The sequence below is a fragment of the Simochromis diagramma genome, unplaced genomic scaffold (assembly GCF_900408965.1).
Source record: "Simochromis diagramma unplaced genomic scaffold, fSimDia1.1 OVJJ01000320.1, whole genome shotgun sequence".
In the NCBI taxonomy this organism is placed as follows: domain Eukaryota; kingdom Metazoa; phylum Chordata; class Actinopteri; order Cichliformes; family Cichlidae; genus Simochromis; species Simochromis diagramma.
This window is the reverse complement of record NW_024386773.1, coordinates 8,186,803-8,214,460: the sequence shown is the minus strand read 5'-3', so window position 1 is coordinate 8,214,460 and position 27,658 is coordinate 8,186,803. Positions and strand designations below refer to the sequence as shown.

At 38.2% G+C, this 27,658-nt stretch overlaps 2 protein-coding genes across 2 annotated transcripts; one reads left to right on the top strand and one right to left on the bottom strand.

Moving 5' to 3' along the window:
• Nucleotides 1-797: 797 nt before the first annotated feature.
• On the bottom strand, nt 798-11,902 carry ilrun (inflammation and lipid regulator with UBA-like and NBR1-like domains). Its single transcript, XM_040006313.1, has 5 exons — nt 11,581-11,902; nt 9,071-9,225; nt 8,750-8,947; nt 6,766-7,070; nt 798-4,345 (listed from the first exon to the last, which is right to left on the bottom strand). Exons 1-5 carry the CDS (start codon nt 11,736-11,738, stop codon nt 4,319-4,321), a joined length of 843 nt encoding a protein of 280 aa, XP_039862247.1. The 5' UTR covers nt 11,739-11,902; the 3' UTR covers nt 798-4,318.
• Nucleotides 11,903-13,096: 1,194 nt separating this feature from the next.
• Nucleotides 13,097-23,077, top strand: snrpc (small nuclear ribonucleoprotein polypeptide C). Its single transcript, XM_040006302.1, has 6 exons — nt 13,097-13,184; nt 16,806-16,848; nt 16,961-17,069; nt 19,919-19,978; nt 21,823-21,927; nt 22,571-23,077. Exons 1-6 carry the CDS (start codon nt 13,177-13,179, stop codon nt 22,693-22,695), a joined length of 450 nt encoding a protein of 149 aa, XP_039862236.1. The 5' UTR covers nt 13,097-13,176; the 3' UTR covers nt 22,696-23,077.
• Nucleotides 23,078-27,658: the final 4,581 nt, after the last annotated feature.

The window sequence follows — 27,658 nt, the reverse complement described above, 5'->3', positions numbered from 1 at the left end:
TGTTAACTGTTAGAGTTCATGACAGTACAACGAGAAAAAAACCCTGAACAATTATGGCTTGTTTGGAAGTTTTGCCTTCTCTCTAAAAATAACACGGCAGCACAGGTCAAAATTAAAAATAAAAAAATAAAAAACAATGAAAAAAATAGAACACCTAATAACTCTGCCAATACATGCACACCATCTATCTTGAAGATGGGTGTGGCCCCAAAATACACTGGCATCAAAGCCTGACAGCTCAACCACGATGACTGACAGATGTGCTGACATTGGCAGCTGTAGGTGCTGGCGCATCCCTGGTGTTAATTAGAATCACTGATCTGCACCTGTTTACCATGTGCGTGCAAATGGTGCCTTTTATAGAACTTTTAATGAAACACAATGTGGCTCTGTGTGTGACACAGATCATCCAAGAGGTTTTGGTTTTGTGGTTGAAATTTTATTACTATTTAATAATTTGCTTGGCATTAATTAAAGAACGCGTGTCTATGTGTTGTACTTTTTGTGTTAATGGATGCAGCTTGCTAACAAACCTTAAAACTCCACACGTTCATCCAAGTACAGTAAGCTGTGGCTAAAACTCATTTTGAAGATCTGAAGTGGGACTTTGCGTGATGTTACTGTGGCTACACAATGCATCTTTTGTGCTGTCGATGGATGTGAAACTGTAGCTCAACGATTACATGATACTGTTTGTGTTGGGTGTAGCTTAAGGTTAAAGCGGCAGCTGGAGTATAGAGTGATTTTATGCAAAGATGGCATTTACTTTGACCCCATGAAAAAAACAAACACTGAAGTCATTGTTTCAGTGTTAATTTAATCATACAAATGCTTAATTATAGTTACAGGAGGAAAAAAAAACAACTTAATTTTGACAATTTCTCTTCAGATAAATGTGCTATCTTAGGACTATGTAAACTTTCATCTCATCCACTCACTCTGCCACCCATCTCAAGTCCAAACATAGTCACAAACTAAAACTAAAGAATGGATCCAGCAGTATTTTCTCACCATTTTTCTCTTCCTCACACACACACACACAAGCAAGCCAACAAGAAGGAAGCTCACGCATGCACGCACACATGCACGCACACACGAAAAGAAGGAAAAGACAGACGTGAATAATCGAAGCAGTGCAGAACAGTGTATACTGTTTGGGAGGAGGACTGTCAGATGACTCAATACAAACAGAGAAGAGCTGCAACACAGAATGCTGGTGAATTTTAAAGATAAACATACATTATAATAGAAGAAACAATCCCCTTGATAATTAACCATCAAAAGTTGTTTAAAGGACTTTAAAATCAAAATATTAAAAGTTTCTAATAATCCTGTTTGAACACTTCCTTATAAAAACTGTAACACTATAATGGCGTTCTATGGACCACCCATTTTATTTTTAGGCCAAAAAGATACACAGAAAAAAAAAAAAAAAAAACATGGACATAATGAAGGTAGCAAAGCTGAAGTAGAAATTCAGGTGTAACAGCAGACAAACTCATTCATGTGATCAGAAGAGAAAAACAAACAAACCCCCAAAAAAACATACAATAACCTTCACGGTCAACATCAGACACTGGTGCAGGAATGAAACTAGTGTTTAACATTGAAACCTTTCATTTCAGGATATATAAAAACAAAAACCTGAAGCTGTGAGGAATACACAAATCAATATTTTGAGGAGGGGGGAATGCTGGTGTCACGATCCACAATAAGCCAAAGAAAACCTTAACTGACCCTCAGTGCTAACAATGCTGATAACAAACATCTACATTCTTCAGACAATCTGCTAGGCTCACACTACAACTCATCACCTTTCCCCCCTCATTCAGTATACTCAGCACTCATGACAAGTCTGGTGTAGTTTGGTCTTCTGATTTTTAGCACCACCTGCTGGCTATGAATGGGAATTATTAGATCTGCAGCACAGACAAAAAGACAAAATAAATAACATCTGGGACATTTTTGATGCGTGAATTTTTGGTGCAGAATCACTCAAAAATACTTCTGAGGTACACACTTATTAAAGCTCTCTCAGTAATGATGTGCATGTGTCAAGTCATCCTTTCCCCAAGTAGTATACACCATTTATGTCAGTTCAATCCAAAGAGAAACCATTAACATTTACACGCACCAGGCAGGCACATACATACATACATAGACATGGACTCAGATACTACAGTCATTCACCAGGCAAAATAGATTTAGATGGCTTTATCAACCTTTCCTCACAACTCACATATTCAAGCTTACTCACATCCATTTGCGCTTCAGCCTCCATTAAAAGCGAAACCCACCCTAAACAAAACAAAACAAAAATAATAATAATAAAATAAACTCCACCCTTGTCCCATGCAGTTTCAATTATGCACCTGCAGACTATGCAGCGGATGATGCCACCCGTTAGTGTCTGGTCTCTCTGGATTTTGTCTTTGGAAGAAACTGGGTTCCTACACAAGAATGACAAATATTTATATGCAGAAGGGCAGGAAGTCTTAGCTTTTAATAGTCTATGTAAACTTGGATAATAAGACTTGTTTCTTTAGATATTTTGTCAGACGACACAAGTCAAATGCATGTTGTCTGACTTGAATTGAATGGCATCCTGGATTCACAAAGTCCAACCCTGCTTAGTTTGAAGTTAACTGCAGTAACGAGAGAAAACGGCTTCTGTTGGAAGCATCCAAGCCATCTTACAGTGCAAATCTGTATGACAGCAGAACATAAAATCTCCAAATTATCAAGAGTGAGTGCTAAACTCAAATCAAGGACTGCAAAGAAAAGGGAAAAAAAGTGACTGAATGTGGAGCAATCAGTCTAACAAGCCAAGTCGTAGCAGGGGGGAAAGTGTGTTGCTGCAATGTAGTAACTGCTGGAGTCATATTGGAGTTTTGAGAATTTCAAGTTTCCAGCTTGTGAATTTCTTAAAATTTGAATTACAAATGGAAATGTGTGATTTTTCTGGAGCTTTAACCAAACAAATACGGACGACTCACTTTAGCCAAAGTCAGATATTCAATGTTGCCAAAGCCAAAATTAAAGTGCCCCTATTGTGCTTTCTCCTTCCCTCCAGTGTGTTACATATCTTCTGCGCATGGAAATAGTTTGCAGAGTTAAAAAGGCCAAACTGAATTATTCCAACTCCAAAAAAAAGCTGTCCTCATTTACACATTTCACACATGTAATAGTGACACAAACACAGCACAGTACAGGACTAATCAGCCATTTTTCACAAGGCTAAAAATCCTTGTGTTTTAACAGCAACGATCAACATTATCATAGCTAGCAGACAACAGCTGTGCTGATGAGTCAAAGTAAAAGGCAGAAGCGATACAATGTATTTCTAACAGTTTTAAAAACCTTTTGTTAGCAGTCAACAGCTTTCAGACGGTTTCCTCACTTGTCATGAGAGGGGCCTCAAAAAGCTGTGAGCGTGCCAAAAATCTGAACATTATTTTGAACACTGAAATCATGTAAAACAATTCAGACTGTAAATGAGCATAACAGGGGCACTTTAGACATAGTGTTACATTTTAAACATGGCATCACCATATCCATTACTACCAGTTGTCTGGTGACGTAAAATTGGTTGATGATGGGAAAGATTCCCATCTCTCTCATACATGAATGCAACTTTGAGGCTTACATTTTTGTACGCACTTAAGTGATGATTTTCCAGAGCTGGCAAAGACCTGTGCATGTTTTCTTTCTTTCCTTTCTTATGTGTAGTTTTCTGCTTCTGTGTTTTACCTAAAGGAGTTTGAAACTTCTGCACATTTAGATTTTTTACATTTTTTTGAGGGGGGATGGTGAATAAAAGATAACACCTTTTTCGAAACACTGTAAAACCTCAACATGAATGACCATTAGAATTTCCTGTACTACTCTAACATATTTAAAAAAAAAATATTTCTAGACCTGGGTAGGAACCCAAAAGAGAGAAAGCATTCAACTGCCCATGGGAATACCAAACTGTTTAGGGTGACTTTCACTTTAACTAGGCACGTTTTTACCACGTAAATAAAAAATAGTCAGGTGTATCTATTCGTAAAGGTTTATAGCACTCTTAAATGAAGCATTCACACATGCGAGTCCAGGTGTTGATGTCAGGTGGGATGTTTCACGGCAGCTGATGTAATCCATCACCTCACTGTCCTCTGTGTTTCTGTGGAAAGGGTCACGGGTTGTTTTTGGAAGAGGGTTGTCATGAGTCAATATAAAACAACTGTTCCTCTCCCCCCTCCAACTCCTCTGTGTTTAAGGACTCCCAGGGTGCTAAGCTCTTCATTCACCGTGGGGGAGAGGGGTCTTTGTCATTCTAGCTCTGTCCAAATGGGTAGGGTCCCTGTGGGGGGGAAGACAAAAAAAAAAAAAAATGAGAGAAAGCCTTTTGGTTTAGTTTCTATTACAACACAAAGGGGAAAGAAAAGCATAAGCTCCACCATGTCTGTGTTTATCTTCAGTTTCAGGGCGGTAATAAAAGGTGACAAAACCAAACCGCAGTCTTCTTTGGAATTAATGCATCGCTTAAAAAGCCACAAAAGATTCACACAGCTAGTTGACTCTAATTATTCCAGTGTAACAAACCCTGAAAAGGTTGAGAGGTCAAACTGTGAACAAAGCTTTGCCTATGAAAAGAACTGGATCACACCTCTTAACCTTTGAATTCGGATATTTGCATTTCTACAGGTGTATAAGATGATGGACGTAGCCATGCAGTGTGCCTTTACGAGCATTTATAAAATAATGGGTTGTTCTAAAGAGCTTACTAAATTTGAGTGTGGTACTGTAACAGGATGCCACCACTGCAACAAGTCGGCTCATGCAAATTTCTTCCCTCCTAGATAGTCCATGATCGGCTTTAAGTGGAAAGTGGAAGCATTGCGGAACCACAGCGCTTCAGCCATGTGCATAAAAGTCGCCAGCTCTCTGCTGACCCAGAAAGTGCAGACGCCAAAACTTCCACTGGCATAAACATCAGCATAATAACTGCGTGCATGGAGCTTCGTGGCATGGACGATCACCACTGAGGGAGTTTAACAACGCTGTAACACAGAGGTTTACACGTGTCACAAATAATTACCTGTCAGCCAAACTGTAGCAACAATGCATATCATCTCCGATTTTAACAGGATGTTTAGCCACACTAGAATTGCAATTACAGTAATTAAGAATAAAAGTAAGAACTTAACAAGAAATGAGGAGCTCGCTTTGCTTTTCTCTGATACTTACCACAAACACTGCAAGAAAATACAAAACCTGGCCAAAAGTAAAACTCTATAGCATTCCCAGTTGAAAAAGTGGGGCTTTTCATTCCTTTGGAATGTTCAGGCCTTCCACTGTAATTAAAAAAATATATATTTAAGTGAGGTTTATTTACTCAAATTTAAAAGGGGAAAGGGAAAGGGGTTTTGCCTTTGACCATTTGCAGACCAACCGCTGATTTGAATGTAGCTACCGCCAAAACACACACACACACACAAAAAACCCTACTTTGTCTGTAAAATTAGAACATTTTTTTTATATATTCAAACTTTGTTCTGCATCATCAGACGATTGCGCAATATGCTTCGCCAAACTGTACCGTAAGACTAAAATGGATTAAGTCACAGGAACTCTTTTCTGTTTTAAGTAATCCATCTCAAGTTACAACTAATTAGAATAAAGTTTTAAACCCTGAGGCTCGTCTAACTGTCCACAACCTGATATGCCGACAGCTGCAGAGCAGACTGCCAAGAAGACGGTTAGTGTCTAACCACAATCCCCCGAGTAAAGATATCTAATCATCTAATTACTCACGTGAACTTTCCTTTGGCAACATTTTACTCAGTGCGAAGTATATGTAGGTGAATTGAATATATTAAATTTGTGTTAAAATGTGTGCAAATATGTGTAGTCCCAAGAGGAAGAAAATGATAAATGCAATTATCACATTCATGCCCATAAAAAGAGAGAGAGGAAAAAAAGACATCTGATACTTGGGACCGGCTTCACAGGTTAAGTGGAACTAAACTAAACACTGATAATGTAATAGAATTTAATTTTACAGAGAAATAATGACCATTATCGCTTCTTCTTTTTTTTTTGTATAAAGAAAAAAATCCACGTAGCATTGCTGAAAGAAGGTTTCAGTCTCGCAATTCAGCACTGATATGATTTCCACATCTCCTTCTTGGTGGGACAGCGTCAGAGCTGAAAGCAGCACGTAAAGGTTACTTAGTGCTTTGTTTAAATGGATCAAGTTTAAGAGCTCTAATGTGCAGCTGTCACGTTATAAATAAACAGCGACATGGAGGGTACACGAGTGGTAAAATAAATAACTTACAAATTCCAGAGATTAATCTTTTTCTTGCCAGCTCTTATTTGCAACGCCAGTGTTGCATTTTTCCATTATATTCTTTGTTATAATCTCTAGTGAGCACAGGCAGAATCCAAACATGTGTTAACAAAGAAAGCTGATAACTGCCACTGTGATACCTGTCAGGGGTTTGAGGTATATGAAACAGATGCAAAGACAGCCTGGCAATGTCGAACACTTCGTAAGCTACACCCTATAGAGCCATAGAACTGCATAAAGCTCAATATTTAAACATTTTGTACAAGTCAAAACAACTGCTCATCTGCTGCCCATCACCTGTAGAACAGAGAATGTAGTTTTTACAAAAACTTGCATATGGTACTTAAAAGTATAAAGGAGTGAATGTAGTGATGTAGGTTTAAAGGTGAGAGCAGATCTGTGATGAGTTCATTTTTACATATACATACCTGTCCATAAGTTACCACAGAAAGATTAGTTTGGAGACCATTTGACGCCCTATTTACAGCATTATGAGACAGTCCATTCTGATCTTGCTGGATTGGCTCTTGTGTGCGTTCCCAGGCTCCACCTGGATCTCTGAAGCTGTTGTCAGTGGCATCATGCTTGTTCTTCTGTGGTGAGGCAAAAGGGTTGAAGTCTCCCTGCACATTGCGCTGGGGCTGAGTGTTGAATTCTGTCTCGAAGGAAGATAGCTGCTGGGTCACTCCAAGAAGACCTCCAACTTCTACACTAAGAATCACCCATATTACATCTGTGGAGATAACAAACAAGCACAAAAGTGACCTGACTGTGTAAGACTCAAATGTTTTGCCAGTTTGACAACTTTCTTAGTGTTAAATTGCCATTAAGGGAATATGTAGAATCACAATTGCTTTTATTACCAAGCTTGTACACAAACAGGAATTTGTTGCTGTGTGTTGGTGCCAAGAAAACAAACAAACAAACAAACAAAAAAAAGAGTATGCAGCTAGTAAGGTTTTTAACGGGTAACTTTTCTGCTCTTTTCCAACTGTTTATATGGATTTATGTGTACTCTTTTAGAGCATTTTTGCATGCTTTACAGCTGGTGAAACACTGGTTTTTGGAGGTTATCCCCTAAAGCATGCACTGCATTGCTGTTTTGAAGCTTTTAGAAAATAATTACTGAAACTATTATCTTCCACTTTGTATTGTGACCTCTTCCAACACTAACACTGTTACCAGCAATGTAACTAATGGTGCTGACATAATTGCATAATTTCCTTAGGGATTAATAAAGTTTTCTGATTCTGATAACAACAACAAGGGAGAGGTAGATGTAAGCACAGGAGTGCATGATGAGGAAGGAGATAAGGGACTGCTGTGAACAGGTTTCACAGGCTGAGGTGTGATTATCTACAGCTGAGGGTGATGTTGATTCTCTGCTGGGCATTTGTGGAGCCCCCCAGGTGACCTTCTGTCAGAAACATGCAGATTTCACTCCCTTCCCCCTTCACTTTAAACCAGCTTTCTTCTGATTGTCTGTCCCTCTAAAACAAAAGACTGAGATAGCGGGTGGGACCTCTGCTCACAGCCAGAGCTACATGACTGAGACAACAATATGAAGTAGGTTTGTTACAAGTCTCAAATGAAGGCTTAAACCACGGGCATCCTCAACATTGTCTGGTGTCTGGTTTCTGGTTAAAGCCTGACAGTCTGATGAAAATTTGTTGTTCGTCTTATTTTATGAGAAACTGAAGTATAAACTAAGGCAGTTCAATTATGGCAAAAGTCATAATCATGGGGGGTGAGGAACAGTGTTAGGCCTTGACCAGTGGGCAATTTTTGTAAAGCCAGTCTCCGGTAGCTATTGGTTCCTGCCAACCTGCCTCCACTGTGGGAAGTCTGCCGGCACAGATGGAGGCCAAGAGGGCACAGAGTGACAGTGAGCTCACGTGGCTCAGAGACCTGCAAAGCAGTCACAGAGGCGAGAAAAAACCAAAGCCGACAGCAAATTGTCGCACACTGTTGAAAGTGGGCTGAGTGAAAGACCGTCGGATCTGCAGAAACAGGGAGCCACACACAACTGATAATCCTGCAGTTTTTGACTACAAAAGCTTGAGTCTTACTTCCTCTAGATTGATGTCTCTTAATGATCTTTTCTGAAGCTGCAGTAAAAAGCGACTGACTTTAAGTTATTAGGATGAGTAAAGAACACAGCGATGAAGAAAAGGGGAGCCTAATGTATTACAGAGTACCTAAACAAGACCTTTGTTCTGAACGTGAAAGCAAAATACTAACAGTTATATTATAATGTTGTTTTTAATCATCACAGGAACCGAAAATTGTAAATGAGATTTAAATCTGATTAATTATCTTGGCTTAGTATGAACTGAAATTATTATTTACTATTATTAGTCATAGGTCTCATAAATGTACTTGATAGTTAATCAAAGTAGTAGTGGTTCTTACCTCCATAAAATAATCCAGTGGCAGTACACATCTTCCACTGGCCCTGGTACATGCCAGGAGTTGTGGGACTTCGCATCTGCACACTCACATCTGATATTTCCTGGGGATCTAGCGACTTCACCATAACTGTGTTTACATGCCCAAACTGATCGCCTCCAATGTACTTGAGACAAACGCCCGGTGGCCACGACTCTGCACCTACAAGACACCAAGAAGAATTCATTCAAAATACATCTCAACAAAATCCATGAACATGTTACAGATTTATAAAGACTATCTACATGTATACAATGTGAAGGTGTAAATGTAAAGCCCATATACCTGTGTTTTGTATCCTCCAGGTCTTAGTGAACAGCGTATCTGGAGGGACAGACTCTCCTTCCCCAATTGTCACATCCTCAACAAAGGACATAGATGGGGTGTTGACATTGGGACTTTCAAAGTCATAATATGCACCAATAGCAGCCTGCAGATTCCTGTTCCAATGCAAAAGAAGGAGCATAGAGTTAATACACATCAGCAATACCTATCGATCCTGGTTATTAATCTTGAAATCATAGTGCTGAAGTATAAAGTAAAATTTGTCCAAGTGTTTTTGTTTGTCTTTGCAAAGCCTGCCCTACTTTTACAATTAGCATTATTTGTAACATATTTGCCAGATCAGCTTGTCTTCATAACATATTTGACTACTTCAACATGCACCTTCTGAGTACAGTACGGTTAAAAAGTATCTGCCTTTTCTGATTTCTTATGTTTTGGATATTACACTTACATGTTTTCAGATCAAACAAATTTTAATTAGTCAAAAAGAACAAATACATTTTAAATGATGATTTCATTTATTAAGGGGGGGCTATCCAAACTAAAATTCCTCCAAGAACATCATCTAAGGAACTGCAGGCCACACTTGGCTCACGTAATGTCAGAGTGTATGACTCAACAAAAAACAGAGACTGGGCAAAAACACTTCTGACCAAAAATGGATTCTTATATGGCGCTTTTCTACTCTTCCAGAGCACAAAGCGCTTTGTATAGCATGCCTCATTCACACACTCCTATTCATTTTTCTATGCTTAAGTGCTTTCTATCTAAATTTTACACACATTCATACTCTGATGCATCCATTCTAGTATGCATAGTTAGTATCTTGCCCACAGATATCTGGCATGCAGACTGGAGCTGCCAGGGACCAAACCACCAACTTTCCAATTATTAGATGACCTGCTCTACCTACTGAGCTACCAAAAAAATCCCCACAAAGGCTTGCCAAATGCACCTGATGATCCCCAAAACAGAAAATATTCAGTGGAATGATGAGACTGGTTCAGTTTTTTCAGTCAGTTTTTTGGAAAGTTTATATCTGGCATAAACTAACACAATATTTGATAAGAAATAACATCACACCAATAGTCAATCATGGTGGTGGTAGTATAATGGCCTTGGGCTGCTTTGCTGCTTCAGGAGCTGGACGACTTGCCATTATTGATGAAATCGTGAATTCCAATCTATACTAGAAAAACCTGAAGCCATCGGTTTTTTTGTCCTGAAGCAAAAGCACACTCAGGTTATGCAGCAGGACAACAACAAAATATCAGAAAGATCAAAATAAATAAGATAAAAAGAAAACAAATGTTTTGGAGTGGCTTAGTTAAAGTCTGAATTTAAATCTGATTAAGATGCTTTGGCATAACCTTAAACAGGCTGCTCATGATCGAAAAGCCTCTAATGTGGCTGAATTAAAGAGTGGGCCATAATTCCTCCACAGCTGTGTAAAAGACTCATTGCCAGTTACTGCAGACTCTTGATTGTAGTTCTTACTGCCAAGGGTGGCAAAACTAGTTATTAGGTTTGTCTCAGATAGGTTTGGATAACTTTTTCCCCCTTAATTAAACTGTCATATAAAAACTGTATTTTGTATTAACTCAGATTATCTTTGTCTACTCACATTTTTTGCTGATCTGAAGCATGTAAGTGTGAAAAATACACAACAAAAAGAAGTAAAAACAAAGTTGTACAGTCCTACATAGTCATCTTAGTGGCACTTCTCTTAGTTTAGCTTTGCCAGTAAGAGAGAAATAAGGCTGCCTGGTTTAGTGGGTTGCTGAGCCATTGCTCATATACTAGCCATAAATTCATGTTTACTTAGAACTTCCAAATCTTGGATTCAGAGGACAGATTCAAACAACTGCCGCGCAATGATGCCTTCTTTCCATTATGACCTCCTAAGCTCCATTCCCCTATACAGAAGCTATGTGAAAACAAGTTTTATCTTTCAAAATTGATCCAATCAAGGGCATCAATCGCTGACAAACTAAAGAACGTGAGCATAGCTGGCCAGGAGCACAAAGGCGTTGTGATCAAGACCACTTGTTGTCGGCCGCTGATAGATCACGACTGGTTACGTCATCAGAATAACGTGAAGTGAGCGACGCTGCCTTGAGTTTTGGCTTCCCGATGAGCACGGTTTAACTGGCTCTGTGCGCTGTTATGTAACATGGCTGACGATCCGGGAGCGAGAGTTCCCTGTGCTTAAATTAGCCTGCTAGCTATTTGGTTCCTCAGTGACTTCACCTTACTGTTTCCTCTGCGGTCACGGCAAACTTTACCGTTTCACTTCCGTTTGCCAGTGATGATAGCTTGGAGTTAACAGCCATCCCATAGAATGGGAATGGTGATGGTGATGTGATTTCTCTTCAGGGCTCAACATCACCTCCATAGCGCTCTATTTTGTACAATTTTTTATCTATGTAGGCTAACAAGCTAATTATAAAGCTAGGTTAGCGTCATACTCCTGTCCTCCCCACAGCGGGCCCTCCAATCCCCGCACTCACCAGTTGGTCATGTCCAGGAAGAAGGCGCAGCCGGCAGGGTTGAGCTGAAAGCCCAGCAGCCTCTGAAACTCCGAAATAAGGACGTCCTTGTCCGTGGTGCCCATGCAGCTGAACTTCTGCATGAGCTCCGCGTCCACGTCCATGTCCGTGCCCTCCATGGGTGCCAGGTGTCCCGTGGCGGAGACGGGGGTGGTACGGGGGTCCTCTCTCAATTGAGTCCGAGGCCTTGTTCAGCCATAACAACCAGTTCAACAACAACAACCGTTAATGCGCATGGCACAACTAGGGGGACGATGTTTGACGTTGCAACAGCGCGCTCGTCGACCTCCGCCAATCACTTGGTGGGCGTCGACGTCATCTGTTGCTATTTGTAGCCACCTTTTCATTGGTTTATCAATGAAATCTGTTTCCCATCTATCTGTTCAGTGTAAAATATGAACAGTATGACTACCGATGAACATGAAAACAGCACTGAATATATTAATTACACATATAAAACTATTTCAGAATTATCAAAACTCACATTTTTTTAAAGATGTACTTTTCCTTAACCTTTCTATGAAGTGATTATGCTTGAAAGCAAAATTCAACATACAAGAAAGAAATATATAAATCAATAACGATCTGTATATATCATTTACATATATCAGATTTTCACAGTTTAACAATATACCTCATGTACCTAATCTTTTATCTATTCACATAATCATTTTTTATGTATCGATGTCATGCTTCAAAATCCCTATTTTTCAATTTTATAAATGGTAAATGAATACAAAGTTTTAAAAACCTTGCGTTGTTCATTATCAATATAGGGGGTTATATGAATATAGTGCTTTTGACAACATTTCCTGTCCAGTGTCTTGGGAGAAATTAACACATTTATTTTATTTATGTTGGGGTTTTTATGTTTTTGTTTTGAACAACACTGAATCTACTACAAACATGTAAATGGTGCCCTTTATCTGCACCACCTTCTTTTTTTTAACTGGATTGCAAAATATAATTGTTTTATTATTGGTACAAATAATATGGTGGGTTCAAAAAATGTAATTAGTTTGTTTGTTTGAAAGTTGCTGATTTTTGGTTGTAATTACGTATGTAATTACGTCATTTACATGCAGGGGGTAGTATGTACTGCCTAACAGTAATGGAAATCACTAAATGTCAAAAATGTATTATTGTACTTATTATTATTATTGTTGTTGTTGTTATTATTATTATTATCATTGTACTTTTCATCTACTGTTTTTAAATCACAACTAACTTGTGAGTTCATCATTAACTAAAGAAAAAGCACAAACAACACAAACAAAATTCAATTCATGTCATTTGCAGTTAACAAACTACTAAATCTAATATATGGTTTTAGAAACTGGGTTAACAAGTTAAAGCCAATACATGCCACATACATGCTAATTTCTGACTTAAGCAATGGCTGTGATAACAACTAAATGCCAACAGAAGAAAGAAAACCATGTAATTTTCCATAACACGATTTTAGGCGGAACTAAATTTGTGTAGGTCTCCATATCTTGTCGGAACGCTTATTGGGAGCACCGGCGTCGCGCTTTCTGGTGGAGGTTGCTGTGAAACATGCCGAAGTAGGTTCACATAAAATTTGTTTTTACTGATAAGTCTTTTACCTATTTCGTTTAACAGCATTGGTGTGCGTTTGTATTTAAATTAAGTAAGAATTGGTGGTAAGAAAAACCCTGGAGACTAATAACCGGGGTATGCTCAGACCGAGGCTGTAAGCTGTCTGGGCTCTGGCTATTTGCTGGAGCGAAAGCCAACATAAACGTTTACCAGCAAATATCGACAGATAGTGAAGTCATGGGTCTGTGATATTGAATAGATCAGTCTCTCAGTGGTTTCTATTGAGGCTAACGTAACTTGGGTAATACGCTTAACAAATATCTAAACTACAGAGCAATTCTCTGTTTTGTTCGAGTTTTCTCGCGGTTCCTAATGGTCCAACAAACAAATGTGTATTTAGTTCAAACTTTTCATTGTTTTTTCGCGCAAAATTACAGTGGTGTTTGCCTTTTTTTTTTAAATTCAGAAAATATTTACATGTAGAAATGTGGTCTGGTATTAGATTAAAGATCTTGTTGACACATATTAACATTATTTTACTTCCAAGGGTAATAGAGGGAGACCAGCTGCAAAGCTCTCCATAACAAATAAGTGAGACTATTAAGATTATCATCACTTTTTGGCATGCATTTTCCTCATCATAAAATCACTTTTTTAAATGATACTTTTCAATTTTATATTAACTAAAATTAGTGAGTCATCTGGCCCGAAAATATCATATCTATTTCTGAAAAATAAGAATAATGTAAACATTTCTTGCATGACCACAGAAGTATACATGCTATGCTTTGTGAAAGGTAAATATTTCCTTTTCATGTAGGGCATCTCAAAATCTAGCTGGACATTTTCTAACACCTGCATGGAGCATATGTTACTTAAAAATGCATTCTCCTTTACAACACACTTCTAATATACAAAAGGATATATTAGAGGGAATATTTTGTGTAGTGGTGATTTGAGCTGACATGTGACATGGTGTTACCCTGTTGGAAAACTGGTTTTTAAAGGGCTGGACATTACTCAGGTACACCATGTTGTTTAAAAGTTGATTCATTTTATTTGGATGCAGCATTTTCAGTGGGTGAATAGTTTAATTTCTCATACATGCTTTTCCAACTGAAAAATGTTATGTACAGATGAACTCAATAAACCTTATGGGATTTCCTTACCTGGATTATTGACCATCAAACCGTGAACCGCTGATACAAGGCAGGATGGATCCAGCATTTCATGCTGCTTCCACCAGTCTCTGACCATTCAAATATCACAACAGAAGTAGCGACTCGTCAGACCAGAAAACATATTTTCAATCTTTTGTCTGCCAAGGCAACGATTTGGTGTGAATTGTTGCCTCATTTTCCTGTTCTTAGCAGACTTTAGTGACACCCAGTATGGTCTTCTTTTGCTGTAGTCCATCTGCTTCAAGGTTTGATGTGCTGAGCATCCCAAGAAAATCAAACCCGCGTGCCTGGCACCAAAAACCATGTCATGTATAATATAAAACTTAACCAAGTCTACATGACAAAATGCACTGAGTTGGTTCCATGTGATTAGCCTATTAAATTTATCTACTTTGTTTGCATTGTTGAGCAGACATAAAGTGGCCAGTGAGTGTATAAGAGTACCAGCTCTATGTTGTTGATATTAGGGGTGGGTTTAAACAATTGATTTCTCTGATTCAAATCAATTATAGTTTGAATAATGCAATATCTATTCATTAAATCCTAATTGGATTTTTAAATTAGAGCAGGGCGATATGACCAAAAATATTTATCACGATATACATTTGAAAATTTGCGATAACGATATAACTGACGATATATTTGACACTAGACAAAATACTTTACAACTCCACAACTTTATTAGTGCAAAAAAAAAACCATCAACGTATTTTCACTTAAACAAGCAGCTGTTTTTTATGTGCATTAAAGTTATATAAAAATTTAACAGTGCAAATGCAAATTCCTTGCTGACAGTTTAACCAAAAGGTATTTCCAGTGGAAATTGGCTGACATATCCTCAGCATAACCATGTATAATATCCACAAAACTTAAAAAGAGGTTATACACACACAATACGGTAATATTATGTTGAAGTACAGTACGTATCACTCCGCGAGGCTCCTGCCTACGATGGCCGTAATGCTTCGACAGTCCATCAAGTGGTGCGGGTTTGTAGCTTAGCAAAGTCGTACTAAAACATTTGACAGATTTTCCAGCACCATGTACCACATAAAATCGTTTCAAGGTCAGTAAACACAACCAGAATTCATACATAAGGCACACAGGATTATAAGGGGCACTGCCGATTTTCAGAAAAATCAAAGGATTTATTTTAAGTGTGTCATATTTTCCAAAAAACACAGTAATAACGACGGCCCACTAGCATGCGCTACCAAATACAGAGCTTTGTTGTGTATCTGACGGACGAAAGCTAAACCAGTTCCACACCACTGAAGTTGCAGCATTTTTAAAACCAATTCTGGTTCATCCGTTTCAATGATCCGCGTTCGCCCTTCTCATTCTCCGTCACCGGCACTCTTTTTCCTCCATGTGCATATGTAAACAAAGGCACTGTGCATGTGCGTTTTACCCATATTCTATCGCGATATTTCATTTTCTTATCGTTGCCCGACATTATACCGGTATTACCATGAATGGTATGATATGGCCCAGCCCTATTTTAAATATACATGTATTTTGCCAGAAACACCAGGATTTCAGGTTAAAGCTCACCAAACTATTTAAAAAAAAAAAAAAAAAAACAAAAAACGGCAAACAGCTAAAATGGCAAATGAGAGCAGGTAAACTGATTCAGCAAAAAGATGTAAACACAAAGCGCGTTTGTTTGTTTTTATTTTATTTATTGACCTCTGGCAAGAAAGCCAAATTTTTGCTCCCCAACTGGGTCTAGACTGGGTCTAGAGAATATTTTAAATTCAGGGAATTTAAAATAGAAAGTAGCTCGTCCACAGAAGGACTGGTAGCTCCCCTTACGATAAGGGTTCAGATCGCGCGAACAGGTGTGAAATGTGTGTATTTAGTTAGTTTGTTTGTTTGCTTGTTTTAATCAATTTTAAATCATGCTTTTTATTTGTTTTTGTTTCTAATGTCTCTGTAAAGCACTTTGAATCACCTTGTTGTTGAATTGTGCTATACAAATAAATTTGCCTTGCCTTGCCTCTTCAGCACTGAAGAAATTAAACCTTTACAAATTATGCAAAATTTCAAAACGCTTAGCTGCGTCTCTTATAAAACCGCTGTAACTTTACCTTCAAAAGCATAAGGTAATGTTCATATGTTGATTCATGGTTTTTGTCTGTTGTTGATCTACTGCAGAATATTTTTAAAGGTGTCATCTGCTATAAAATGCCAGGACAGGAAAATCTCCTTCATGTTCTTCTGTATTTTATCCTCCGTTACTTTGACACAAAGGCAAGTCTCACAAGTGTCAGCTTTAGTTTTTATACATAGATATAGAAATATGGATATGTACTGATAAATGATCAGAATTATAATATTTCCGATTGGTCATATTTAAAAGGTCTGGATTTAAAAAAAAAAAAAAAAAAAAAAAAAAAAACTAAAAAGTTAACCTCTGATTTTTTTGTTTTTTTTCATTCTCAGGTTTTACTGTGACTACTGTGATACCTACCTTACACATGATTCGGTAAGTTTTGTTTGTATCATATCAAATTGTTGAAAGGCATTAGCGTGTGGCGTGTGTGTGTCTTTTCTGTTCCAGTTAAATATCTCATGGTTTTACTCTGTTTCTGTTTAAGCCGTCAGTGAGGAAAACCCACTGCAGTGGCCGAAAGCACAAAGAAAATGTGAAAGATTACTACCAGAAATGGATGGAGGAGCAAGCACAGAGTCTGATTGATAAAACAAGTAAGAATATTATTGTCTGAATGTCTTGTGTCAAGAATAAAATTACTACAGGCTTTGGTTTGAGGTAAGATTAGGAAGCTTGAGTCATAGTCTCCTGATGACAAAACATGTTTTGATCAGGGGAGAAACTCTGTTCTGACTCTGAGCTCTTTTGGATACAGATCACTTGTCCAACAAGCCTATCTTAAATGTGAAAATGCCCTCTAGTGGCAGCATCAGTGATGTTTTTATTTGCTTGTACAGTGGTCCGTCGTTTATCGCGGGAGTTGCGTTCTAAAAATAACCTGCGATAGGTGAAATCCGCGAAGTAGCCAACTTTATTTTTTACTGTTATTATAGATGTTTTAAGGCTGTAAAACCCCTCACTACACACACTTTTCTCAGACAGGCAAGAAGATTTTCACACTTTTCTCTCTTGTTTAAACACCCTCCAAGTTCAAATCTTCGTAGAAAAATAAGTCCAGTATTATATTATAATCCGAAAAATACGGTAACTTCTACCTTCCTTTAGCATGTCCAGAAGTCCAACTTTTTGTGCGATGGTGAGCATCTTCCTCTGCCTTTGACTAGGGCTGCTCAATTAATCGAATTTTAATCACGATTACGATCTGGGCTTTCAACGATCATTAAAAATGACTGAGCCGATTATTAGCACCTTCCCCGTGCTTTACTCTCGCGCTGCTCCGTGTGGCAAATCGAGCGCACCTCTCTGCATTTCGAACACGCATCACAACAATTAAGAGGACCCGAGGGAAGCTCGGAAAACTAAGCAGAAGTTATTTGGAGAGGAGAGTGACTGCCGTTGGTTGAAAAGAGAGGTAAAAAAAACTTCAGTGGTGTGGAAACATTATGGGTTCGCGGAGTCAGACGTGGATCAAGTAGACATAGTGTGTAAACTTTGCTACGGTGTCATAGCTGCACCACAGAGCAACACTGCAAAGTTCACTAAACATAGATGTTTACATTTTTCATTTATTTCTTATATTGCAAACATTTGCACTGTTATCAGTATTTGCACACTATTTTATATTAAGTCATTATTCAATACATTGTTATTGTTAACGCTTTAAAGCCGGTCAGAGCGGCACGCTCCGTTTTGCGTAACTATTTTTAAATCCCTGTAGAACCGGAACCGGGTAAGCTAGCGCAATAATTTGTTTTGCATATGAAACCGGAGGAGTTGTACTTACATCTTATGCCATCAGCTTGTCCTAGGTCATGGTTTCCTTCCACATAAAGCTTTGGAAAAATTGCATAAAAGGGCTTGCAGGAACAAAAACATAATATTCCAGAAACACGCTTTGCCGATCCGATCAGCTGTTCGTAACACTTCCCACATTGAAAAGACGTCAACGCGAACTATCGCATGTCTGCCATTTCCTGCCCGAAACCGGAAGTGACGTCATTTTCGCGGAAAATGTAGTTTTTTACTTGTAGGCCTTAAAAGCCTATACTGGTGTTTTTATAAGTCATGTTTGACTCTATACTTTTCTGAATAGTTTCTGGGATGCTTAGAACTCGAATTGCACTGCTGGAAATAGTTTATTTTGATGCACATGCTGTTTTCTTTGCAAATTTGCATCACAGGATTGTTTTTCGTTTTTCCTGCAGTATATAAAAATTGCTGTATCTCCAAAATAAAACTATGAAGACACTCAAAATAAATTTCCTGTTGTTGTAAACTATTCTTTGCAATTTTTTTGTATTTAAAGTTTTGAGGGATAAACCTCTTAAATTTCTCCAAGCAGAAATATATGTAAAAAAACAAAAACGATTTTAAGGGGTTTTTTTGTAGTTTTTTGCAATTAATGTAGTTACTATGGACTTAATGCATACATATTATTAAAATATGGGCTATAACAGTTGTATTGATGTATAGCAACTTGAAATGCTCCCAAAAATGGCACTACAACATGTAAAAAAATAATATAAGCTCTGGCGTACTTGGTTCTATGGTAGGTCTTAAAGGGTTAAATAAATATCGTCAAATAATCGAGATCTCAATTTCAGTGAAAATAATCGTGATTATCATTTTTGCCATAATCGAGCAGCCCTACCTTTGACGGTGCAAAACGTTTCGTCGACATTGTTGTGCTTGTTGGGGAGAAAACTTACAAACATATAGTACAGCACTTCAGAGTCACACTGCTAGCGATCGAAGATTTATTTAAATTTGACAAGCTGAACACATTCTGTACTGGACAGGTGACACGGCATGGCGGAGATTGTTTGACGATTGTCTACAGCCGATCAGGACGCAGAACACAATGCACTGTAATTTTTTTTTTAAAAAGCATGCAAAATTGCACAAAAAAAAATCCGCAAAACGTGAACTGCGTTATAGCGAGGGACCACTGTACAGCAAACCGTCTATATGCTTAATGTGGGCACCGCATGCTCTTTCTTTTCCATATTTAGTAAGCTGGTTTAGAGGCAGACAGTAAAAGCCTGTTACATATCCCACACGGGCATGCTTTTGCACTCATGTAGGATATCCAAGTTCTCTGCTTAACCAGTGGGCTCTATACACCAGCTTACTTGGGCCTCTGAGATTACATACCACTAATCCATATATAAAATGCAAAGCTCATGAGTGTTTTTGTCCACTGTGGAGGAATCTGTTGTTTTACAGACTAAGCTCTTCTTTGTGGCTTTTAAACATGACACATGATTTAGTTTTTTGAAGTCACTTTTATGTTACTTCCTCTCCCATTTAAAAAGATCCCATTTGTTGGACTCCATATGTAGAGCATTGCACTGAAGTTAGATTGGGATCTGTACAGGATTCATAATCTTCATGAAAAATGTCTTTTTTTGTGTGTTTTTAATTTTGTCTTTTCTGCCAACAGCGGCCGCATTTCAACAGGGAAAGATTCCTCCCACACCGTTCCCAGGTGGCCCTCCCCCAGGTGAGTCCATCTTTACACTTGGTACTAATTTAATTAACCAACCATAACATGGACACTGGCTTTTTATAAATTCATAACCATATGGGAAATTTTGTTAACATTTTCTTTTTAATTGGAGGTTGAATGAAGTGCATTTCACTAGACTAACAAGAAGCCATACATGTGGAGCTTTAGCAGTCATATCCACAGGATAACTAACAATTAATTTGCATGAATAAAGCATCTCATGACTTAAAAAAATAAATATTCAGTATTTTTATATATACAGTATATATATTTCCTGAAAGCTGGATTTATGACTCAGGTTGGGATTGCTTAAACGTGTATTAAGTCCAGACTATGTGCCAATTATTAGCGTTTTAAAGCTTTTAAATAAGAGCCTTTGTATTCAGCATCTAAACTTATTACATGCATCTAGCGTGTATGCTAGAGATGCATCTGACCCTGTGAGATCAGACAAAAGCACACATTCCTTAAGTAATGTCCGATTGAGTTCATATGTAACTAGTGCCTGTAAAGTTGAGTAAATTCACTTTAAGGTGCTTCTTGGGTAGCGCTTGCAGGAGGCACAACGTGATGTGCCTCCTGCAAGTGCTATCCAAGAAGCACCTTTTGCTTATATTAATGTATTATTGCCAGTAGTGAGAATGCATCTGAAGCAGATTGTCTCTTGTTGTGTGTTTATGTGCAAGGAAGGGCAACTACGAGCAATTTCTCAGTGTTGCGTGAAAATAAATTAAGATGAAATTGAGCTACGATGTGAGTCACTGATTTGCTGATATATGGTAAACATATGTTGAGTCACCCCCACTCTAACTGACTGTGGCAACTCTAATCACATAAATTAATAAATAAATAGTTAATTAATGTTTATTAATCTTGTGGTTGCAAGATGTTAAGAGGCCGTACACCATCATCCACCACTGCAGCCCTAACAGACAGCAGCAGCTCTTTCTCTGTTAGTGTAGGTTGAAAACAAGCAAAGTGGGAGGTAAAAGGAATGATGGTTGAATACACTGGTGTGGTTCTGCAGTACTTTAACCTAGAAATAAACAGTTGCATGTTTGGTTTACTTCCAACACGGCAGTGTGTAACCATATTCTGCACAGTTATGTGCAGATTAGCCTGCAAGGAAAGATGGCTACTGGTGCTAGCACTAACATTAGCATAGGCAAACTGTTAGGTGTTATGCAGTGTAAAGTACCGCACTTATCAGTGAGATTTAAAAACCCTGAATTTAATACTGAATAATGTCATTATTAGTTATTAAATGCTGCTTAAATACACATCCAGTATTTTTAACATGTTTAACCTCATCCATAAGCTGGTACTCTATTTTGGCTGTATGCTGAGTGTTGTCTTTTAGAAAAGTTGACTAATCTATTTTCCCCCCCACCAGGAAGCACCTCGCTTCAATTATTTTATGATTTCCAGGAGTGAGAATGCATCTAAGTGAACGGTCGCCTGCTGTGGTGCTACAGGGAAACTCTTTAAAATTTCCCAACATTGAGCTCATGCGTGAAAATGAATTAAGGGGAACAACAAAACTGACAATCACAAGTTTGCAGATTTATTGATCAAAGAGAAGGAGAAAAAAAAAAACAAGGTCAAAGATAATGATGATAAAACTGCAACCAATAAAACGATCCCTTAGAGCTGTAGTGAGCATAAGCTTTGTCTGTTGTTGGATATTTGTTTTCTCTTGTTGGTCAAATATCACTGTAAATGAGGCTCTTTGCATATACTGTGATTCACTCTATGGGATTTTGACATGTAAATTTCTGTGCACTTGTACAGAGTCTTAACATTAATTGTGCACTGGCATTTTTCTGTCTCAAATGCAGCTGGTCCTCCTCGTCCAGGCATGCTACCAACACCCCCAATGGGAGGTCCTCCAATGATGCCTATGATGGGGCCTCCACCACATGGCATGATGCCCGGTGGGCCTGGTAAGAAACATTTTTCCTTAATTTTTTTTTCTTTTTTTTAAACCCCAACAGTTGCTGTTGTTTTAACTTCTGTTTCTTTTAAATCTTACTGCCAATACTACAGCATTGTAAATAAGGATGTGCTATAAATGCCTCGCCGGTTAAGTAAAGGTGTCATTAAACTTGTTGCACCATCTTGTGATAAAATTTGGTATTACCTGAAGGTGTGGCCTGGCCCTAGTTCCATTTTTAATTGATATTTATTCAACATGATACAGAAACATTTGAACATAGTCAAGTCATTTGAAAAGTTTGTTAAACAAGGTTGTGTTCATAAGCAATGACCACACATGCAGATGAAGCTGTTGACCACACAGGGTTATTTGAATATTTATTTATTATTATATTGTGTGTGAATTCTCTTTCCTGATTGGCAGCCTTTCTTTTGCTTTTATATCACTGTAAAATCAATATCTTTTGAATCAGCTTTGGCAAAATTAAAATATCTTAAGCAATCACACATTTCTGTGCCTTGGTGGCCCGATGAGACAAAAGACAAGGAGGCTATTTGAAAAAGTCTGTCAGCGCACTGATGTGGGCGTTTGGGTAAACTGGTGTAATGAATAATACCTAAAGCTGCGTATGCCATCACCATTACATCTAGGAGGCATGAGGCCACCAATGGGAGGACCCATGCAGATGATGCCAGGACCACCAAACATGATGCGTCATCCTCGACCGATGATGATGCCGCCGGTGAGGCCGGGCATGATGAGACCAGACAGATAAGGCTGAGTGGACTTTGTGCTTTGTTTGTTTCCATGAAGAGCCGCTGTGTACGGAGGACGCTTGGCTTAAACTCTTTATTTTTTTATTTTTTTTTTTAAGCCTGCTCAGCCTGTCTTCAACCTTGAACATACATTTAAATTATGTCATTTCTGTATAAATACTTCATTTCCTGGTATTTATGACAATATCCATACAAATCTTGTCATTTCGAAGTGTATGATTGGAAGAACTTTTTTTTTTTTTTCACTGATATTCAACGAACACATAAGAGAAGCAGGTTTGATTTGACAATGTTCATCACTAAGGTTTTGCTTTGTTTTAGATTTTAAATGTTTTTGTACTTTGTTACAATGGTTGGAGGAATAAAATGTTGATTTAAAAACCTGTTTCCTTGTAATTATTTAAACCTTTATGTTCAGACTCTAAGCCAAGCCAGTATTAAAGCATTTACTTTATCAATCAAAAATTTTAATGAAACTCGTAATGTTGCCTCTGTACAACACCACTGTTGATTGTAAGTCAGTCACAATCTAACCATTTCTGTAGTATTAACTGATGTGACTTTAACTGATGTGTGATTTTCAGAGGCTCAATTTGATTGGACAAAACAATCATTTTTGATATAGGCGATGCTTTTAATACCATGAAAATCATTTGCAGTCAGTGACTAGTTGAAATCTACAGCTCATGGACATCACTAAATGCTGTTACTTGCCAGGCCTGGCAGAGCATCACATTCAGTTGCTTCTTGCTTGTGATGTTTTCTCTGCCTTCAGTTTTGTTGTCAGTGAATGAAAGCCGTGCGCTACTGGGTTGAAATCAAGCGATGGATTTGGACATAGAACAATATCCAATTTCTTTGGGTTACTTTTGCAGTGCGCTTTGTGTCATACATGGGAGTGAAACGCTGGTTTGTTTGAATCAGGGTAGTAAGTATATCTCTGTACACTGCAGAATTCATCCTGCTGTGTCAATCAGCAGTCACAACATAAAACACTGGTAACTAGATGCTCATCTGTTTCACGGATGCAGCATGCTTCCGATAATGAGATGTTCCTTTTCCAGTCATTCTGAAAATTGCAAAGATTTTGGACATGATACACTTTCCTCCTCAAGAGTTTTCTTTACTTGCAAGATGTCACTAGATTAGATGTTGTGAAGTTGTTTTTATTAACCAAGGAATAAAACTTGCAATCATCCTTGTGGTCTTTCAAGCTTTTTGGTGGTCCTGAGCTGGCCAGTTCTTTCAGTCTTAAGACTATAACAGTCTGTGGATTTGACCGCTAATTTTCCTCTGATAGGTTTATGTTGGATTATATTTGGTTTTTCAGCTTCACTTACATTGACATCTTTTTGGACATCGCAGTCAGAGTTGAATAGCTACCAAAAGCAAGTTGAACACTTGGAATCAAGATCCACATCTTTTATCTTCAAGGCACAGGCCTCACCTTGCTTTGAAACTGCTCTTGAGCCAATTGCCCAATTACTAATCAGAAATATTGCCTTAATATTTCAGCTTCAATATTTCAGACTCTGTGCTTATAATTTTAATTTGTACAGCATACATTTTTTGCAGAAAATATTTAAAACTTTATACGACAGGAATCAAGGCAATTCACAGTATCTGTACACCATAACACAAAGATAGTGAAGAATGTGGAGCATTTAGGAGCTAAAAAGTAGATCAATTCAGTTCAATATGTTTTTCTTTTCACTAAAGAGTTTTATTCACAACAGTCACCTCGAGGTGCTTAATAATGTGAGGAAAGACCCTACAATAACACAGAGAAACCCCAACAATCAGACCACCTCCTATGATCAAGCACGTTGGCGACAGTGGGAAGGATAAACTCTGTTTCAACAGGAAGAAACGAAGCCAGGCTCAGGGAGGGGCTCAGAGTTAGAGATTATTAGTAACTCACAATTAAATACAGAGAGGTGTATAAACATATGCTACAAAAGGAGCGAGAGAAGAAAGAAAAGTGCATCACAGAAATTCCCCAGTTGCCTAAGTCTAATCCAGCGTAACTAAGAGAGGATTCCAGGTCCCCTGATCCAGATTTAACTATATGCTTTATCGAAAAGCAAAGTTTTGAGCCTAATCTTAAAAGTAGAGAAGGTCTGTCTCTTGAATCCAAGCTGGAAGCTGGTTCCGGGGAAGAGGAGCCTAAAAGCTGAAGGCTCTGCCTCCCATTCTACTTTTAAATACCATAGGAAACAGAGGTAAGCCCGCAGTCTGAGAGCAAAGTGCTCTATTGGGGTGATACGAAAGCAGCTGGGCAGCAGTGCAACTCAAATGTATTTTTAATGTTTATTTGAAAAGGGACAATGCACATTAATTAACGTGAGCACTTGGGTCCATCATTTAAATGCCCCAGATGTAGCCATACACAGTAATTATCATCTGCAGTCCCTGATGGGTTGATGGTATTTCTAAAAAGTAACAGAAAGCCAAAAATGCAAAAACATCTTTGCATAGATAAGTGCAGCTGAAGCATTTGGATTAGACAAAGATTAAAGACCACTAATATAGCTCACATGCCAAAAACCCCTGTAATTAAACACTAATTTAGAATATGGCAATGTTGTTTTATACATTTGGAAAAGGAGTTGACAGATTTTTATTTCCTGAATGTTTCAGTCAACCCTTTGCTAACGGGTTTGGCATATGAACTCAAGTAGGTGACACAGAGCCGGTATATCTGCCTAGATATTGCTTTTAAAATTAAACTGTGTCTTTGAAATTAAAGCTCATAGTTGGCAGCTGAATGTTGTTTTGAGCTGCTGACAGAATTACATGGTGTGGATTGTGTGTGTGTTCAAAAATGGATTTGACACAGCATCGCTCAAAAGAAAAAAAGTGTTTGCTTCTGCTCTCAAAAGAGGAAAAGCGGAAAACTAGAATGCAATTATTGCGACTGTAATACACTCTGAACTCTACCTGCTCGTGTCCCGGTTTGTTATTCGACGCAAACATTTAGACAATTTTAAACCAGAAATTGTAGAAAGAAGTTTCAAGGTTTGCCCCTCCCGTACTTGGTTCATCCTACATGCGAGGGGCACGTTGTCTCAGCCTGCAGGTATTAATGTGTTGGTTAATGTGTTAGCCTCTCTCAGCATTGCAAGCAGAGAAACACAACAGATGGATATTTCTAATATTGTTTCACAAGACAAATGAGAAAGTTCACCCACCCTCATTAGTTTACTCAGTCAAGCACGTTTGAAGAATTACAGCTCTTACATAAGAATCTGCAGCAGCTAGTGAATCATTATCTCAGCTGACATTTGTATCTTCCACGCCTTGCAAGAATTCACTTCTGTCCTCTAGCTGGGCTCTAACCTCCCTATCCGTTAACACAAACCTCTGCCCATAGTTATGAAATTTTCTCAACAGATGGAGCTAGAGAGTCGTAATGCTTTCCAATTAGAGCCAAGACACTGGAATGATGTGCAGTGACTGATTTTTGTGCTTCCATGGACTGTCAAATTTCTTTGTATCTCACACTCCCAGAGGACATTTATGTGGCTTTATGGTTTAGGAAATTTCTAGGCCACGTACAAAAAAGAAACAAATTTGTTGGGGGGCAATAGCCATATGCTTCACGCTGCGTTTGCCAATTTATAGACTTGCAGAGCAGAGGGAAGGCACTGCAAAGACAATCCAAACTGTTACAGTGCTGTGCACCACATCAGATAACTTTTGGGAGCTGTCAGTTATGCATGGTGTAAATTGTAATCTTCAAAGAGACTCTGATAGGTTACATGCATTCTTTAGGACACTCTAAAGGATAGATTTCATTAAGTGTCCTATAAACATTCACTCTCCACATCAGTGAGACAGAAATAAAACCATGTTAATGCACATTTTATGCATATGTCGAGCATAGGCGGATGCCCCTGTGTCATCTGAAATCCACAGACTCTTTATGAATATTCAATCCAGCCATGAAGTGGAGCGTTGCCCTGAAGGGGAGGAAGTGGAGTGGCGAAAAGTGTTTATGATTAGAGCTCAGGAGTTGAGGAAATCATGAGAAATATGTATTATAATGAAATCTACAGAAGCAAAGCAGCTCGTGAGCATCCACTGCATTGTCGGGTTGAGTGAAATTAGGCCCTGAAAAAAACATTTATGCAGAGATATTTTCAACAATGCAGGCAAAGGGAGCTTTGGGAGAAAGTATTCCCTTGATGTTTCCATCACTGGAGCTCTGTTTTGCACTATAAAACACTATCATATACACTCACTGACCACTTTGTTCGGTACAACTTGCCAGCACCAGGTTGGACCCTTTTCGCCTTTAGAACATATGTCAGGGAGTGAATCTCCCAGGGTATCAGATTTCACATTTTTAATTCATATATAACACACAACACTGCTCATTAAGAAATAAATCTGAAAGTGAAATTTTTACTTTGGTTTTAACAAATTCAGCTAGTGTTGGGTGTTTTTGTGGAACACACTTTAAACACACAGTTTAAATCTATGTAGCTTTGGAGTTAGATTCCTATCTGCTCCATACCGCATGTCAAACTATCCTTAAGCCAGATACTGAACCCCAAGTTGCTCTCTCATGGGTTCATCGAAGTGTGAATGTTAGATTGAAAGCAAAAAGAAGTGCTTGTAAGAATGTGTGTGAATGAGGCCTGTTGTATAAAGACCTTTCAGTGCTGAAGTAGAGTAGAAAAGCACTATATGAGAACCAGTCCACTTTAAACCAAAACAATGAGATGAAAGGTGCTGCAGAGCTCTGCAAAGCTTCACAGTGTTGGGTTATAGTTCTCTGTGGGTTCATTGCAACAAACTTATTAATGTAAGGATGTTTGATTTATCTTGGTTAAATGTAACTAACTTAACTTTATATTCTTTTGATGTTTGCTAACTCTTCTCATCTTTTTCCGTTTTTTACAGTGTAGCTCACATTCACCTTTTTGATATTCCTGTCACAAGTCAACGCATTAATGT